This window comes from Eschrichtius robustus, chromosome 5 (genome assembly GCF_028021215.1).
Source record: "Eschrichtius robustus isolate mEscRob2 chromosome 5, mEscRob2.pri, whole genome shotgun sequence".
Classification (NCBI taxonomy): Eukaryota; Metazoa; Chordata; class Mammalia; order Artiodactyla; family Eschrichtiidae; genus Eschrichtius; species Eschrichtius robustus.
Genome location: NC_090828.1, coordinates 63,922,655 through 63,941,486, shown reverse-complemented (window position 1 = coordinate 63,941,486; position 18,832 = coordinate 63,922,655). Strand labels below are relative to the sequence as shown.

At 37.8% G+C, this 18,832-nt stretch overlaps 1 protein-coding gene across 1 annotated transcript in view; it reads left to right on the top strand.

Annotated features, from left to right (window-relative positions):
- Window positions 1–18,832, top strand: part of CERS6 (ceramide synthase 6) — a 315,277-nt gene that overhangs the window by 253,164 nt on the left and 43,281 nt on the right. Inside the window, exons 7-8 of the mRNA XM_068544956.1 lie at window positions 11,014–11,142; window positions 14,088–14,194. Coding sequence (XP_068401057.1) covers window positions 11,014–11,142; window positions 14,088–14,194 — 236 coding nt within the window. The remainder of the gene's footprint in view (window positions 1–11,013; window positions 11,143–14,087; window positions 14,195–18,832) is intronic.

Genomic DNA, 18,832 nt, shown 5'->3' with positions numbered 1-18,832 from the left:
ATTAAAAATCTTCCGACAAACAAAAGCCCAGAACCAGATGGCTTCACAGGCGAATTCTATCAAACATTTAGAGAAGAGCTAACCCGTATCCTTCTCAAACTCTTCCAAAATATAGCAGAGGGAGGAACACTCCCAAACTCATTCTGTGAGGCCACCATCACCCTGATACCAAAACCAGACAAAGATGTCACAAAAAAAGAAAACTACAGGCCAATATCACTGATGAACAATGATGCAAAAATCCTCAACAAAATACTAGCAAACAGAATCCAACAGCACATTAAAAGGATCATACACTGTGATCAAGTGGGGTTTTTCCCAGGAATGCAGGGATTCTTCAGTATACACAAATCAATCAATGTGATACACCACATTAACAAATTGAAGGATAAAAACCGTATGATCAATAGATGCAGAAAAAGCTTTCGACAAAATTCAACACCCATTTATGATAAAAACTCCAGAAAGTAGGCATAGAGGGAACTTACATCAACATAATAAAGGCCATATATGACAAACCCACAGCCAGTATCTTTCTCAATGGTGAAAAACTGAAACCATTTCCACTAAGATCAGGAACAAGACGAGGTTGCCCACTCTCACCACTATTATTCAACATAGTTTTGGAAGTTTTAGCCACAGCAATCAGAGAAGAAAAAGAAATAAAATGAATCCAAATCAGAAAAGAAGAAGTAAAACTGTCACTGTTTGCAGATGACATGATACTATACATAGAGAATCCTAAACATGCTACCAGAAAACTACTAGAGCTAATCAATGAATTTGCTAAAGTAGCAGGATACAAAATTAACGCACAGAAATCTCTTGCATTCCTATACACTAATGATGAAAAATCTGAAAGAGAAATTAAGGAAACACTCCCATTTACCATTGCAACAAAAAGGATAAAATACCTAGGAATAAACCTACCTAAGGAGACAACAGACCTGTATATAGAAAACTATAATACACTGATGAAAGAAATTAAAGATACAAACAGATGGAGAGATATACCATATTTTTGGATTGGAAGAATCAACATTGTGAAAATGACTCTACTACCCAAAGCAGTCTACAGATTAAGTGCAATCCCTATCAAACTACCAGTGGCATTTTTCACCGAACTAGAACAAAAAATTTCACAATTTGTATGGAAACACAAAAGACCCTGAATAGCCAAAGCAATCGTGAGAAAGAAAAACGGAGCTGGAGGAATCAGGCTCCCGGACTTCAGACTATACTACAAAGCTACAGTAATCAAGACAGTATGATACTGGCACAAAAACAGAAATATAGATCAATGGAACAGGATAGAAAGCCCAGAGATAAACCCACGCACATATGGTCACCTTATCTTTGATAAAGGAGGCAAGAATATACAATGGAGAAAAGACAGCCTCTTCAATAAGTGGTGCTGGGAAAACTGGACAGCTACATGTAAAAGAATGAAATTAGAACACTCCGTGACACCATACACAAAGATAAACTCAAAATGGATTAAAGCCCTAAATGTAAAACCAGACACTATAAATCTCTTAGAGGAAAACATAGGCAGAACACTCCATGACATAAATCACAGCAAGATCCTTTTTGACCCACCTCCTAGAGAAATGGAAATAAAAACAAAAATAAATAAATGGGACCTAATGAAACTTAAAAGCTTTTGCACAGCAAAGGAAACCATAAAAAAGACGAGAAGACAACCCTCAGAGTTGGAGAAAATATTTGCAAACGAAGCAACTGGCAAAGGATTAATCTCCAAAATTTACAAGCAGCTCATGCAGCTCAATATCAAAAAAAACAAACAACCCAATCCAAAAATGGGCAGAAGACCTAAATAGACATTTCTCCAGAGAAGATATACAGATTGCCAACAAGCACACGAAAGGATGCTCAACATCACTAATCATTAGAGAAATGCAAATCAAAACTGCAATGAGGTATCACCTCACACCTGTCAGAATGGTCATCATCAAAATATCTACAAACAGTAAATGCTGGAGAGGGTGTGGAGAAAAGGGAACCCTCTTGCACTGTTGGTGGGAATGTAAATTGATACAGCCACTATGGAGAACAGTATGGAGGTTCCTTAAAAAACTAAAAATAGAAGTACCATATGACCCAGCAATCCCACTACTGGGCATATACCCTGAGAAAACCATAATTCAGAAAGAGACATGCACCACAATGTTCATAGCAGCACTATTTACAATAGCCAGGACATGGGAGCAACCTAAGTGTCCATCGACATGAATGGATAAAGAAGATGTGACACATATATATACAATGGAATTTTACTCAGCCATAAAAAGAAACTAAATTGAGTTATTTGTAGTGAGGTGGATGGACCTAGAGTCTGTCATTCAGAGTGAAGTAAGTCAGAAAGTGAGAGAGTGTCATGGACATATATACACTACCAAATGTAAAATAAATAGCTAGTGGGAAGCAGCCGCATAGCACAGGGAGCTCAGCTCAGTGCTTTGTGTCCACCTAGTGGGATGGGATAGGGAGGGTGGGAGCGAGACACAAGAGGGAGGAGATGTGGGGATATATGTATATATATAGCTGATTGACTTTGTTATAAAGCAGAAACTAACACACCATTGTAAAGCAATTATACTCCAATAAAGATGTTAAAAAAAAGAAAAAAGTGTCCTCTTTCACTGCCCCATTCCTTATTGTTGTGTTTCCTCCTGTGCTTGTTTCTGAGAAGCAGCCCACTGTGATCGGAGTCTGAGCTCTGGAATCACACAGAACTGGATGCAGACCTGCCTGTAGCCTGTCCTTACTGTGTAACTCTGAAAAAATTACGTCGCTTTTCTGTGCCTCAGTTTCTTTATAAATGGCGTTCGAAGAGTACTTACCTTATGTGGAGGTTGTTGAGAATAAATCTCAGTGTCAGAATCTTTGAAGCCTGAGAATTAGTAGGCAAATCTCAGGGTAGATAGAAGTTCACCAGGTAGTCAAGTTGGAGTGGGGCTTGGAGAAAAGGAGAGAATACACAAGCATTACATCCAGGAAAACAAAAACAAAAAAAACCTGAAGGGCCAGAGGCCTGCATGGGGACAAGAAAGTTGGCAAGTGAATTCTGCACGTAGAGTTCTGTCTGTGAAGGGAGGTGGGAAGCTCCAGCAGCTGAAGGAAGAGGGATTAGAAGAGAGAAGATAAGACTGATGACAATAATAAGAGTTTCCCGGAACCCATCCTGACAACTTAACAACATAATCCCAACCTGGCTGACCTAAAGGCGACTTTTTCCATCTTCCATCTAAAGCACCAAGTTGAGACCTTGATGGCGTATTGTCATTTGGGACCCCAAGGGCGTTACAGTAGGTATGAGGATGATGGCTTTTGCGTCCTGGGATAGTGCTGATTTTAGTTGAACACAGTCTGCCCCCTACTGATCATTCCGGACGTTTTCAACCTGAATGGGTTTACTTCGTATCAAGTGTTGCCCTTGCCTTTTTCCTCCTGAAAACAAAGGAGAATAAAGTTTGTTAACCTGCGTGTCACTTAACACTGTTATGTTGAGTATATTTTAAATGTCTCAGAAGTGACCCTTCTGGCATTAAAAGCTGTACAAAGTAGTGTGGCTGGGCCAAGAGTAGTTTATTTATTTTTTTAATTTTAAAAATTTATTTATTTATCTTTGGCTGCGTTGGGTCTTCGTTGCTGCACGCGGGCTTTCTCTAGTTGCGGCGAGCGGGGGGCTACTCTTTGTTGTGTTGCACGGGCTTCTCGTTGCGGTGGCTTCTCTTATTGTGGAGCACGGCCTCAGTAGTTGTGGCACGCAGGCTCAGTAGTTGTGGCTCGCGGGCTCTAGAGCGCAGGCTCAGTAGTTGTGGCGCACGGGCTTAGTTACTCCGCAGCATGTGGGATCTTCCCGGACCAGGGCTCGAACCCATGTCCCCTGAATTGGCACGCGGATTCTTAACCACTGCACCACCAGGGAAGCCCCAAGAGTAGTTTAAACAGAGCCCAGATGATGTATATAAAGGCCTTCAACTCCTGGAGCTTGTAATTTGGCAAGACTTGTAGTTACGGAGAACATCTCAATACAAAGATTCAATGAGAAAAAAGACGTGTGTATAATTAAGGAAAATAGCTACATCATTTGAAAGCAGAGTGCATTTGGAGAGTGTACTTTCAATGGGAAGAGGAAAGGAAAGCAGGGAGGAGGACTCCAGGGAGTTGCAAATTAAGTTCTGAGCTCTGGCCAGGCAGTGGGAGGGAATTGGTGGCACTGTCTTACTGTTTTCTATGGTGCAAATAAAATTTTATTGCATCTTTTTCCACAGTAATAAAATCAATTAAAGATTAAATATCAGCTAAATAATTCATAGTAGATGAGATTATATGACTTCTTGATCTTAAAATGTGCCACAAGTGTTACACGGGAGAAAGATTGGGTAAACACTGCTTACACAGAAGTTCTTTATTTCATTTATGTATGTTCCCAGAAGCTCTGAAGTAATGGCACATGTAGCAGTAGAGAGAGTAATATATTGCATCTGGATAGACAGCTCTTGTTTTTACAAAAGCTCAAGCTTTTTCTGAAGAAGCTCCTCGATTTTAAAATGATCTTGAAGTTGTAGTTATAGTTTATCATGAGAATTTTGATGGAGATACCTGCCAAAACTATTTTTTTTTTAATGATTTATCTGAATTTTGAAAGTAATACTTAATGGGTTACTTCTGAATAGCTATGAACATTAAATCTCTTACATATTCTGTATCTGAAGAAAATGTGATGAAGCCAGCCAGCCTTGAGCCTATGCAATTGTTGCCACATCTCAAATTACATGGCTGAGTTTCCCATGTTATGCCTTTTGATGTGGCTCTAATAAGGCAGGGCTCGTCAAACTTTTCTGTAAAGGGCCTGCTAGTAAATACTTTAAACTTGGGGGCTGTGTAGTCTCTGTTGCAACCACTTAACTCTACCACTGTAGCAAGAACACTGCCATAAACAATAATTAAACAAATGGATGGCTGTGTTCTAATAAAACATTATTTACAAAAACAAATGAAGGCCAGATTTGGCCTGGGGGCCATAGTGTGTCTTTCTCTGCTCTAAAGTTGAGTCACCTAGACACGCAAATTTGGTGAACAGTGAGGATGTCAGCTTTGAGAATGGCTAGTAGAGATATTCACATCACATCAGTACATATTTTTAAAACATTTTGATAGTAACAGTAGCAAGTTTAAAGTCTTTAACCAATTAATTTCTTAGCACTTACTATTTTTAGAATTATATTTGTAGGAGACAGTTATCTCCCTCAAGGACCTAAATCTGTATATGTTTAGGCCCAAAGGTGAAAAATCTAGTCTATTGGGGGAAAAAAAGTGTAAAAATAAATTGGACTTTAGATTTTGTGTGAATGAGGTTTTATTCATGGACTGCTTTTAGAGATGGGATAATTGAATCATTCCTGCCAGGACGCCTCTACTTTATAATTAAACGTTTCCCAAATAAATCACACTTTTTCATCCATTTCCAGATTTTCCCATAAATATTTACACCAGAGTGCATAGGCTATACATGAGAATGAAAGTGAATTTTAGTTACAATTTTTGAAGAACTTTGTTATTTGGAATACCTTTCTTTAAATGGCACACTTAACTGGTTCTCTTTAGAGTGAGCCAAAACTCAAGGCCAGCTAAAAATATAATAACCGAGTAAATGTGGGAGATTCCAGATACCCAAAGGTTGACATCTACATTTACATACATCATGTGAACTCCTTGCGTCATGCGCTGGTAAGAGAAAGGTATAATTTTCAAGTTGCCTAATATGGGGCAAATCAGAATCAACTGATTTTTATAAATCACTCGGAATATACTTTCATTGCAGTCATTGTCCTTACAACCCGGACAGTTTTGTAGTCTTTTGTTTCTTTGCTTTTTAAGAGGAATATATATCTATATATCTATATATCTATATATCTATATAATCTATATATCTATATATCTATATCTATATATATATATATAGATAGATAGATAGATATGTTCATACTCTTAGTCAGGACTTTAGCTATCCATAGCCAAAGGTTGAAAGTCTATTATATTTTCATATTCCCTCAATGGGAAAAGTATTTAACTACGATTATTCTTGTCACGTGTAAGTTTTATCTGAAGTTCTCTCCATCTCCGTGTGTGTTCGTTCTGGTGTGGAGGTGGAACCTAAGTGGGCACTCTGCCCTGTACGTTGCCAAGTTACAGGCTTGAAGGACACTTCCTGCACAGCCACATTGCTCCCCAACATTCTGAGTTTTACCCCCAGGTTGCACAGTCGCAAGGGGAGAAATAGGGAGAGTATTATTGATCGCTAGAAAAAAAAGAGCATGTTACTCTGTTCAAAGTCCTACTAATTTCTTTGTACCTTGAAGACTCAAATAAGAAAGCTGTTGTTTTAAAAAGACAAAACAAACAGAAACGAGAGATTTCTATTACTGCTATAGTTGCCATAAAATGAAATCAGTTTCAGATTATGTTTCTGTCCCTCTGTTTCATAGAGAGTTTGAAAATCTGTTAAATGGTTAACCTGGTATTACCTGATTTCTGTTCGTGAGTTAGAGTACGTTTATTTATGGTATTTATTAAATTTGGGAAAGCTGGCACATGTCATTTGCATCCAAGAAAGAAGAGTCTTTTCTTTGTCCTGCACTTTAGTGGTATGTCATATTTTTCACTATACGTGAGCATCTAAATCAGCCATCACTTAAAATCTTGGTCTTCTTATTCCTTTTTGAGAAGGCTCACCAGTGCTTTTCTTTATTCGTTGCAAAGATTATTCCCAAAAGAAACTGCATAAAACTGTGACTACTTTATCCAGCAAATGAGAGAACAATTTTCTTATTTGTAGTGAGTTTTTTAAAACTGAGAATAGAGTTCATTTTGCTTTCATAAAAATGTGTATATCAAGGTGAATTTCTGGTGCTTCCTGCAAACAGAGTATTATTTCAAAGCCTCTTTCAGCCTGACCATTGCAAATGGAGTTGCATCATAAAGAACATCAGACTTTATGTCTTAATGAGAGGGTGACCTCTCCGGCCCTTTGATGCCGATATTTTCTTGTGCCGAGAACTCCCCTGGAGGACTGAGTTCAGGATGCCCATTCTCATTCTAAGAGTTGGGGGTGGAGCCCAAGTAGCTACAGGTTTACTTGCACCTACGAGTTTCTGATGTGGAAGCTACACGGAACGGACTGAGACTCTGTTCTGGGTTCTCTAAATGTCATTCAGAGATATAATAAGGAAAAAACAGCGTTGTCTTACCAACTTCTGGTTTTAAAATGAATGACTTTTCCTTGAATCTTTTCATTTTAGGCTTATTCTAATTGTGCTTGAGTCAAGTCCATATCTATTTTTTCCCCTTGTCTCTGATCATTAACATAGGAGAAGCCACTGGAATGAGGGCTGGGGTCAGGGTAAATATCAGGCAGGGGGTGTAGAAGGACCCCTTGACTAGAGCTATGAATGTATCCAGAAACAATATGGCAGAATGACAGGAGGTTGGGGACCACTGATGCAGGTAGCCAGGCCAGTCGTCAATTTTGTCTAAGGACCTTGGGCTCCGTCTTCAATACGAAGGCCAACAAGAAATCACAATCTCTACCTAACTGATGCTACTGAAAATGGAAGAAAATATTCTCAGCCTAAAATGCTAAGCTTCCTGCAGCTTGCCTGTACCCAGTCACTTTCAGCAGTAACAAACATGAGGATGGGCATTTCCCACCATGCACTGATAAAGTCTAAATTGACAATTCATTTAAAAACTGTTATTTGGACCAGATCCACTGCCTATTCAAAAAAATGTGTCAGGGTGAGGGAATGAGAGTAACAAAGAATAATGATTGCAGGGATTTTATTAAAGGTATTTCATCGTGTATAATGCTTTCTGAAGCAGAAGTGTAAAAGACAAAATCCATTATTCATGCTTTTCATATTCATACAGATATGACAGTATAATGAAAATTGGCCTTCTGCAATGAGCATAGCTCTGAGCCCCTCAGTAATAAATGTTTTCTAGGACCAGGGGATTTATATGCAAAAATCATCTTCACAAAGCAAACTTTGTCTGAAAAATAAGGCTTTTGTTTTTAGGGCAGCCTTGCTATATTGCCAAGGGCATTGTTTTATTTATTGACATATATATATCAGATACATGTTAGGAAACCTAATTATAAAATGGCCCTAATCCTCCATAAGTGTTTTAATCAATTTATGTTTATTCATTTTAAAATTAAATCGAGAAAACCTCTTCTCTTTCAGTGAATCAAGAGCAATCATTTACGGCCAAACAATGAGAAATGTGGAAAGTATTGTTCTGGTTAGGTACTCAGCTAGTTAGACTTTAAAATCTGTGTATTCAGCATGGGCTAATATAAACTCACTGAACTGTTGAATTAGCACTCTGTGTTTTTATTTAATTATGTTTATGAGACAGTATAAAATATCAGTTGATAGGTTAGCTCCACTTTAAATGATCCATTGTTTTGAAGTAGCTATTGTCTGGTAGATCACTCTACGCCAGGTGATACATGTCTGATAACAGCCTATAGTGAGGAGATTTCATCTTCCCGTGGGAAACGTTATCAAAGCAATTTTTCTTGTATGCCTTAGGCAGTTTGGTATTGTTCAACTCTAATGCTTTAGGAAAATCCTAGAGACTACAAAAACATCAGCGAAAATCAAGAGAAGTAGGTAAAACTGGTAAGTTGAGTCTGTCCATAATCACTGAGTAAATAAACTCAGAGCATGGTCTTCATCTCTCTCTGCCAGTGAGCTGAGAACTAGATGCAAATGTGGGTCTGGAGGAAGGAGTATAGTGGTTAAGTCCACAGGCGGCAGGAGTTTGCACAACTTGGTACTGTAGTTCTACTGTGGCCATTAGAATGAATTAATGCAAGACAGATGATTCTGCCAACAATGGTATTCACCATCATGGCAACACAGAGACTAGGTTAATTGAAAATAAGAGAAATAGTTGTACTTCATTTTTAAAATTATTCGACCTTATTTAAGAAACTAATGCATTGTTTATCCTAGTAATAAATCAATATGGTTATCAGTAAATGTCTGGCACTTCCCAAGGCAGAAAAGTAACCTCTGGACACATTCACCAAAGTGTATACAGAACCATTTAAACATTGTGTGTGTGTTTTTAAATATACCCATTTAACTTTATTTCATCATTGTCATTTAAAGCTTGATTTTATAAAATATAAAATGATATTCTTGAAGAGTTCTGTAGTACAGGAATTTAAACAGTAGAAAAATCCATAGCTTTATAGGTTTAAGTTATATAAATTAAAATCAAATAATTGGAAATTTTTTCAATATGGGAGCTATACAATGAAATAAATGGAAAAATGACCTAATAGGAGCAATGTTTCATTACTTACAGATTATCATTAGTTACCTTCAGGATCTAAACAAAAAATATTGTTTAAATGTTTTAAAACCATTTAAAAGTCATCATAGTTGACCTTTCAGACCCCAAACTGTTTGACATCAACAGAGTATGTATGTGTGCACACACGTGCTCTCTTTTTCTCTCTCTCTCAGTTGCAAAATATGCGTCTCATTTTGGCTAATTTATCTCTACATGAATGGCCCATAAGAGAGTAGTCCTCTTTCTCCATGGTTTCAAGTAGATCATCATCAGGGCTAGTCCTGGCATTTAAGCCCCAGAGAAGTTCAAGTTTACTCTGGGAGAAATTCAGATTAAATAAGAGTAAAAATATCAGTAAGAGAGACAACATTTCTAAGCAACAGAAATTCCATGTTACAATAAACCAGGTGGCCAGGAGATAAATCAGTACCAGAGAAAGGTGATCTTTTCACATGGGCCAAGAAGCAGCTCCCTTGAAGTTGACCAAGATGAGGATGGCCAGCTTACCATTACTTTTTTGCCAATTATTTTTTTCTAATGCCTGTAGATGGATAATGGTTAAAATTGAGAGCTTGTTTGTGTAGGACCCATCAGAAATGCCAACATATTATGATTCTTATTTTAACATCCCATTGGGCATATTCCAGGAGAAAGATGCCAAATCCCCAGCCACTCATAGTCAGAGAAGTGGTCTAGTTGGACCTGCACTGCTACCCAAAAGATTTTCCTAAAGTACAAATCCAAGTAATACCTTTCTTTGCTTAAAATCTGTCGACTGAAAAAAAATGCACAACCTAAAAGTTGAGAATTATGTAATAAAACATAATTCTCAAATCGTCAAATAAATGACGGACAAAACTGAGTCCTTAAGCTGGGGACGGAGCATCTCCAATCACTCTGAGAGATTGCTCCGAAGAGACAAAGCGGGAGCCAGAATATATAGGATTTTTTGCATCAAACACCAGGTAGTCGGAACATCAAAAGATTACTGTTAATTAAAGAAAACCAGATACCTCAAGTTAAGGAATTTAGCTCTTTTCTATGTATGGGAAGATGCAAGAGTCTGGACTCCCTGGAATCATTCCTTTGCTATACACCTCAGCTATCTGGGGCCAGTATCCTGTGCTTTCTCATCTTGAGTCTCCTCAGGGTATACTGTCAGGGGTGGCTGCAGCAGCTGACTGCTAGATGGGGGGGCATCCTGTTTCCATCCTGAGTTTCCTCAGGGCTCACTCTAGGGGAGGCTGTAATGTGATGGCTTGATGGCTGCAACATCCTTTGTTTACTGATACGGCAGGCAATATTTTTCATTCACCAAATCCTATGGCAGTTTCTCCCATAGCTTCAGATTCCTTGGCTTAGTACAAAACACCCTTTATGATTTGGCCTTAGTCCTGGTGTTGATCACATTTTCCACAGTCACTGGTGTCCTGTGTTTCTCTCCCAGGACTCAGTAAACTCTCAAAGTATAGGAACTATCTCTTACTCACATTAGTGTTCCCACTGCTGGGCCCATAGAGAGCCTTAAAATTATTGGATGAATGGTTGAATAGATGAATGGAAAAGCTGCGTTGCTGCCAAGTCCTAACTAACATGCCTGTGTCTTCTCCTTCCCAGGACTTTGGCGTTATGTTCCTGCATCACCTTGTATCTATTTTTTTGATTACCTTTTCATATGTCAACAACATGGCCCGAGTAGGGACCCTAGTCCTCTGTCTCCATGATTCAGCCGACGCTCTTCTAGAGGTAAAAGTTTTCTTTCATCTATAAGAATACAAAATCTGGAATTCAGGAGATCCCCCAGATCATCAGTTTTTCTAGGGTCTGATAGATGGTGCTGGGAGAAGTTAGTACATGACTGCTTTGAAACTGCGGAGTGTTTCTTTGTAGGTTAAATTGGTGAAAGTGAGACTTGAGTATATAAAGTGGCGTGCAAAAAACATTCACCAAGTTAGCATTCTTTATTAATAGAATAATGAAAACCTTAACCCTTCCACACTTAAGAAATGAGTGTTTTACAGTAGGAAAATTACTATTTGAATAGGTTTTGTTTCTAGTGTTACAGGTTTCACACTGATTTATCTGGGAAGTGTATACAACTCAGTTTAGTTAGTAATAGTAGTTGTACATCCTGATGAAATTAATGAGTAGTCATAGTTTTTATTACCAATATACATATTATCCTAGTATTTTTATAGTGAAAGTATATATGAATTACAAATTTTATATAAAAACTATGTTTTCTATGCATGTAAGTATTAAGAATATCTGAGGAAATATTGGTTGCACTTTGATTAACTTTCTAAACCATTATCACTTAAAATTACTAAAGTAGCAAAAAAAAAAAAAAAAGAAAAATGCTTCTAGCGTATTTCAAAAGATAAAATCCCAAGTAAAATTTTGATGTGGTATTTAATCATGGCCTCCATGAAGAGACATACTCAATAAGGTTATATAACTATAGTTTTTTTCATTTTAGTCCTAAGAAATTTATATAACTGGTCAAAAATGAACTTACCAGAGTACAAATTCCATGTAGAAATGGGTCTTAGAATCTGTACGCTTATTTTTTATTCCTGTTGGCCCACAGTTCTGCCCCTTTGAAGCATGTGCTATCACTGTGAATGTAGAATAGAGGTGCCCTCAAGTAATTATTTGTTATTCCAATATAAGCAGAAATTCCAGGCCATAAAATTGAATCTGCTATAAAGGCAATTAGTCAAGGTTTGAAGTGTATACAGCACTTCATTAAAGACTCTGGTCCCTATAAGGTTATGAAACAGAGAAGTAGTCCTAATGGGCTGGATATGTCAGATGATAGTTTGGAGCTAAGGTTTTTAAGTGATTCAAGCTAGATTCTATTCAGCACATTTTTTTTAAAGGAGAAATAAAACTAGTATAAAGGCAATTTCCTGAAAATCAGTTACCATGTGGTTAAATCCTAAGTATGCTTGGAGGTAGAAATTTATATAGCAATATACAGTTTTGAAGTCAACCCTGTATAATCTGCCAACTCTAATGTCTGGGGAAATGGATGGCATAATGCTTGGCAGAGCCATAATTCAGAAAATGTGGGTTGAATCATCATCCACCACTTTTATCTAGAAAAGAAAAATAATCCAGAAATCCCAGTCATGTGGCTTAAAAGCAAATGTTCTTCATCATTTGGATTCTCTTTGACATCATAAAATAATGCTTGAGAATACCCAAATAATGAGATATGTTGACTCTTCAAAGTGGAATCTATGACTTAGACATTTCAGAAAAATGGATGTTTAATGCTTTTTTTATTGAATACTGGTGAATGAATGTAAAAGAAAAAATACATGGTTTATGTAGCCAGAAGGAGGCAGACGATGCTTTTTTTCTTTCTTAGTATAAGTTGTGGTGTCACATCCAAAGTATGCATGAAATTAAAAGTTCATAATCCTGGCTTCCACTCAATTAATAGATATTTCCCCTTAGGAATATATTTATCTCATAGCTTTGTATTTTACTTAAAGCTATTAAATTATAGCTTCTGTGGATAATGTCAACAATCCTTTCAAGTTTGACTCAGCTAATTTAACTTTACAAGAAGTGGAAAATAATGTTATGAATTTAAAAGACCTCTTCAGTTTATAACCCTGTGTGTGGGTACTGTGAATTATGTGTGAAAATGTAAAAAGCAGTAATCAAGGACAATTATGTTTTCAGTGTCACCTGTTCTTACTTAGAATCATCTATAAAAAGTAGATGGCAGGGACTTCCCTGGTGGTCCAGCGGTTAAGGCTCCGCGCGTCCAGTGCAGGGGGCGCAAGTTCAATCTCTGGCCAGGGAATTAGATCCCGCGTGCCGCAACTAAAGATCCCGCAGGCGGCAACGAAGATCCCGCGTGCCATAACTAAGACCCGGTGCAGCCAAATAAATAAATAAATATGTTTTTAAAAAAGTAGATGGTAGAGAAAGGGATGTGTTTCTTCCTTCGACTAATTTGCAATATAAAAAGTGGTCACTTAAATCACTACCATAAATTATTAGTGTACTTCTCACAGACATTCTGAACATTAGTGACTTTCATCTAGAAAAATGACCCATTAATGTAAATTTGAAAATTATACCTAAGTGGATTCGCTGAAATAACGTGATCTTGACACATTCTTCATTTCTAAATTTGTGAGGATAAGCCAAGAAACTCTCTCCCCAGAGCACTCCTTATACCTGTTTAAGGAAAACCTATAATTCTAAGTAGAAAGGGGGAAAAAATGCAGGAAGGCTCAATATTCTCTATAAAGTTCGTGACCTTAGTGTTTGGGACTCATTAAAAGTTTAAAGGATTATGTAGCACTTTCTATTTTGACCTCTTATGCCAAATTCCTGTCTTGGCGTCTTTGGCTTGCTAATATCATCTGTAATGCGAGAATTTCATATTTTTCTGTTTTCCTGAAATCAACCATATAATTGAATTTTTCAGGTTGCTGAATATTTTATTAAATCTCTGACAGTCAGTAGTTCTACTTATGGTTAATATCACATTTCACTCGACTTATGGGTAATTTATAAATATGATGCATGATGCATGACATTTCAAAGTAGCAGGCAATTTTATGCCTCTGGTAAGTTATATCTTAAAGGAGACTCATGCATATTGAAAGAAGCTTTTCATTTATCAATTTAACTAAATTAATCTGTCACATTTCTTCCTTTCATAGGCTGCCAAAATGGCAAATTACGCCAAGTTTCAGAAAATTTGTGATCTCCTGTTTGTTATGTTTGCCATGGTTTTTATCACCACACGACTGGGTATATTTCCTCTCTGGTGAGTATGCCAGTCTTCTTTCCAATAAAGGCGCCCCGTGCAGATAGGTTTTATGAACCATTTTCCTGTTGAATTTCACTCCAGATACTTAGTAAGAAGTTTAAAGAAAGCGAGGGAGGGACTTAAGAAACAGCTTGGTTTCTTCTTCCAGAAAGGGGCTGCATTCTTTACGGATATTTTCCACAGGATCGTTAGAGAAGGATGTGGCTTATGTAGGTTCTTAAGCCACAGGAAGCTGCCTGCCATTTTAGGCTCCAAACTAGAGTATGATTCAAAAACCTTAGCCATGAAAGTTTGAATTAAGAAAGGAAATATGGTGTTGCAATCAGTTAGCTATCAGGGATCATCCTGTACCACGGGTTCACCAAGGGTTGTCCCTGGACCCCCAGCAGCAGCAGCTATCACCTCTGAACTTGTTAGAAATGCAACCTATTGGTCCCCACCCACCCCAGACCTACTGAATCGCAGACTCTGGAGATGGGGCCTGGCAATCTGGATTTTGATACACCTTCCTGATGATTCTGCTACACATTAAAGTTTGAGAACCACTGTCCTATATAATTCTCCTCATCAGCTGCATTTATAACTAAAGCAAATGGAAAGTATAACTCAAAAGTAACCCTTAAAATTATCTCTGACCCCTTAATGTCTGGATGTCATTAGCTAAGAAAAAGACATGACAGATTTGGATGGAATTTGACAATCCTTTCTATAGAAAATAGGTCCACTGTCATTAATTTTTATGGAAGGCTATTACTTCTAGAAAAAAATGATCCCTCCATATCACTTAAAGTCTACCATTGATGGCAGATTTTTTTCCATTTTGAGAAATTGATCTGAATGGGAAATGACAGCAATGGAAATTGGAGAAAGTGGAGAAATGAAGGGCTGCCTTTTCAGTCCAATAGGAAGAAAATAAAGTCGGGGCTTTTAAGCGAGTAACATCTATCACTGAGGTTCCGTAAACAAATTAATCTCACACACACACACACACACACACCCCTTCTCCTTGAGGCTGGCAGCTCTTTTGCACACTTACTTATTATGAAAATCGTATCCCAGCAGCAGTGCTGTGTATTGGCAACAGGCATATATAACATGTATTATAGTTTTATATGATTGTAGGTAGCAAACATTGAAGTAATTTTGAATATAATGCATCTATAATTATTTCAGGATTGGAGCTCTTTCAAGATTATTAGCAGAACTAGTGGTAGGAATTTAAATAGAAGAAAGTCAAGCAAAATCCAGGAAAAATATCGCAAAAGAATAATAGAAAACTTTTCCTGCTTAGGATTTCTGAGAACCTGAGTTGTAAAGAAGTAAGCATCACTATCAAGTACTTTCATTTGCTTATTTCCCTTTAAGGATAGAATTAACGTTGAGCTGTATCTCTTCTCCTCCTTTCTAGCTAATGTGCAAAAGCTCTTCAGGTTTAGACAGCAATGAGTTACCTAGAACATAAACTCAGAATATAGAAATTACGTAATGCTGCTAATGAATAACTCACGGGTATGCCCTGTGATGATGATATAAACCAGCTGCTTAGAAAAATCCTTGTAACCAAATACAAAACAAGAGCTGATATTGCAAATGCTGTAGGGCTTCTGCTACCACCGCCCTTAGTGCAGCCAAGTTTTTCAAAAAGCAACTTGTGGAGGGAAATATTTTATTGTTTGGGAGACAAGAAATAATTTCTGTATACCTGCTGCCATTGTGGTTGTACATCCAGTGAATGAAATCCTTGTCAGATATGTCTCATAAATTAATGTGAGTGCTTGGATGACCTTTGTTTTGATCCTGTTTCTATTTCTGGAGTGTAATGGGCATTGAGTATATTTAAAATAGTAAGGTGAATGACAATAACAAATAGTGTTTTAAATATTTGCCTTAATCCTGTGAAATTATTCAAAAATTCCTTTTAGATTAGGGAATTCTAGAATTGGGAGGGACCCTACAGGTGACCAGCTCCAAACTGCTCTCCCACACCTCTGCCCAGGATAGGAATTCTCTCAATTTCCTGATTAGGAGTATTGCTTTAGAGGTCGAGGGAGAAATAAGTTTTTAATATGAAACAGAAACCTGGGTCTTTATAACTTCTAAGCTAGGGGTTCTTAATCTGGTTTAGAACGCCCTGAAACTGTTTGTAAAACGTATGTGTGTACATTTTTTTCCTGGGGGGCAGGGCCCATGGCTCTATCAGATTCTCTAAAGATCTGTGACTCCCTCCCCTCCTCAAAAAAGTACCTTCTGGAAAACAGACAAAGTGTACCCTACCACTTCTGATTGAAAGCTCTTAAGAACGTGAAGGTTTCTAATATGTCATCTGTAGGCCTTCTCTTCAGAACGCATCTCTAATCCCTTCAATTATTCCTGCTTTTGTTCTCCTTTGTTCCTCAGAATTCTTCTTGTCACAATGATCCAAATGTGGACTGGCTGATAGAAAATATAAGAGCACTAACAAAAAGCTGTATTCAGAACTGCATTTCTTCTGATGCAGCTTGCCTTCGCGTTGACATTCTAAGGAGCTTTCCACCTTGCACTGGTGGCGATCTGATAAATAGCTGAGCTGCTGCCAGACCAAATTACCCTCATCCTACATTTATTTCATTTTTATGTATTTTTATTTCTAATTATGATTCATTTGTATACCTAATCATACCACGTACATTTATTCCTGTTAGATTTCATCATGCTGTTTTCAGATATTCTAGCCCAATTAGGGTCTTCTGAACCACATCCAGTGTTACACTTATCCCTGCTACTTTCATGGTACTTGCAAATATGCCTCTCATGCTTCTCCCAACTCGCCGAAGAAAAACGTTGACCCAGAGGGACTCCTGGTACACTGTTTCTTCAAGTTGACCTCGATCTCTCAACCACCAGTCTGTCTTTACGACTTTTCTACTCATTACTATCTTAGAACCTGCTGTGTCATTATGCCTGCTATTTCTCCATATTTTAAAAAGGTGTAATAAGAGATTTTGTCAAAGGTCTTGTGAACATCAAGATTTACTCTGTTACTTAAGTCATTCTCTGCACATGTAGAGGCGGGGTGAAAAAAGAATAATGGCCCATCTGGGCGACTTGGTTTTAGGAGGCCTTTTCTGGCTCCTGGCTCTTCATTTCTGAGTGCTCACCCCCATCTGTTTGATTATCCATCTGCAGCAGTAGGCTTACCAGTCTAAAATTCCTGGTTTCGGCCTTTTCCGTATTGTCTAGGTGTGGACTTTTACCTTCTAATATACTACCACTTTTTATGTATTTAATGAATATTTATTGGGCACTTACTGTGTAACCAGTACTGGGCTGGGTGTTGAGACTTCAGTGCGACATGGGCCTCCCGTGGGCCACTTGCAGTTGAATCCCTACGGGTCCCTTCAGTATTCTGGTTGATAATGGTGTGGGGCATAGAGACTATAAATTATTTTCTGAACATTTATTGGAGATAAGTAACGTAAGTGGATTGTCGGTATTAGCTAGTTTGGTTGCACATACCAAGGAGCTCTGTCAGCTGAATAAAGCATTATTCTAGGTAGAGTGTATGCGTGTAAAATAGTCACTGACTGCTGGAGGAGAAGTGCTGGAGATACATTGGACTTCAGTTCTAACAAGCATTTCATAGACTTATTTCTCCCTCAAATATTTGTGCTTCAGCTGGAAGGAGAAATAAAATGATTCCTGTGCCCTCGCTTCTTTTAGTTTTCAACCCATTGACTTTGGAATCCCCAGCAATACCTTGCAGGTTCCTCCTGACTATAGCTGTGTTCCCACGTAAGCCATCAGAATTGTTGTGATTTGTGGGTTTGATGACACTTGGCTCATTCTCTCTTGTATCTTTGGTCCACGCCTCACAAAGTCAGCATACACCATGATTAGCCTTTTCAGAACCACACGCTGCCCGGACTTTCCTTTTGGCCGTAATACGTCTTCTAGAACAGCGCTATCCAAAAGAAATATGATAAGTCAGGCTTCTTAGTAATTTAAAATTTTCTAGTAGCCACATTAAAAAGTAAAAAGAAACAGGTGACATCTGTTTAAACAACGTTTTATTTAACTTGGTATATCCAAAATAATATGATTTTAACATGTAATCAGGATTAAAAATTGAGATATTTCGTTCTTTTACTGCATACTAAATCTTTGAAATCAGGTATGTGGTTCACGTTACTGCATCTACTCAAAAGTCTATGTATTTCAGCCTTTACATTGTAACTGGACAGTGAATGATTTGCTCCTTTTTGAGAGTAAGCCTATCCATCGTTGTAAGTTGTTACCGTGTTCATTGATCTGTCTTTCCTCAACTCCATTTGTCTGTGATCCCTGAAGTTCCTAACAGTTTTCCATATATTATGAAGATTTGGTTTCCATTGGCGTAGGGTAGTTTGTGCTTAATCCCATTATAGCATCTATCACAGTGCTTAGCTCCCAATGGCTACTCAGTAAATATTTGTTGAGTGAATTAGGTACTATTTAATCCTAAATTGTCTCACGTCTGTTTTCTTAGTTGAGCTCCTTAACTCATTGTGAAGTAGGTAGGTGCAGTTTTTCCCCTATTATACGGAGAAAACCAATTCATTTAGTCAATGATTTACCTAGTCTCTCTGGACTCTGGTCTCCTGACATCAGTTCACTTCA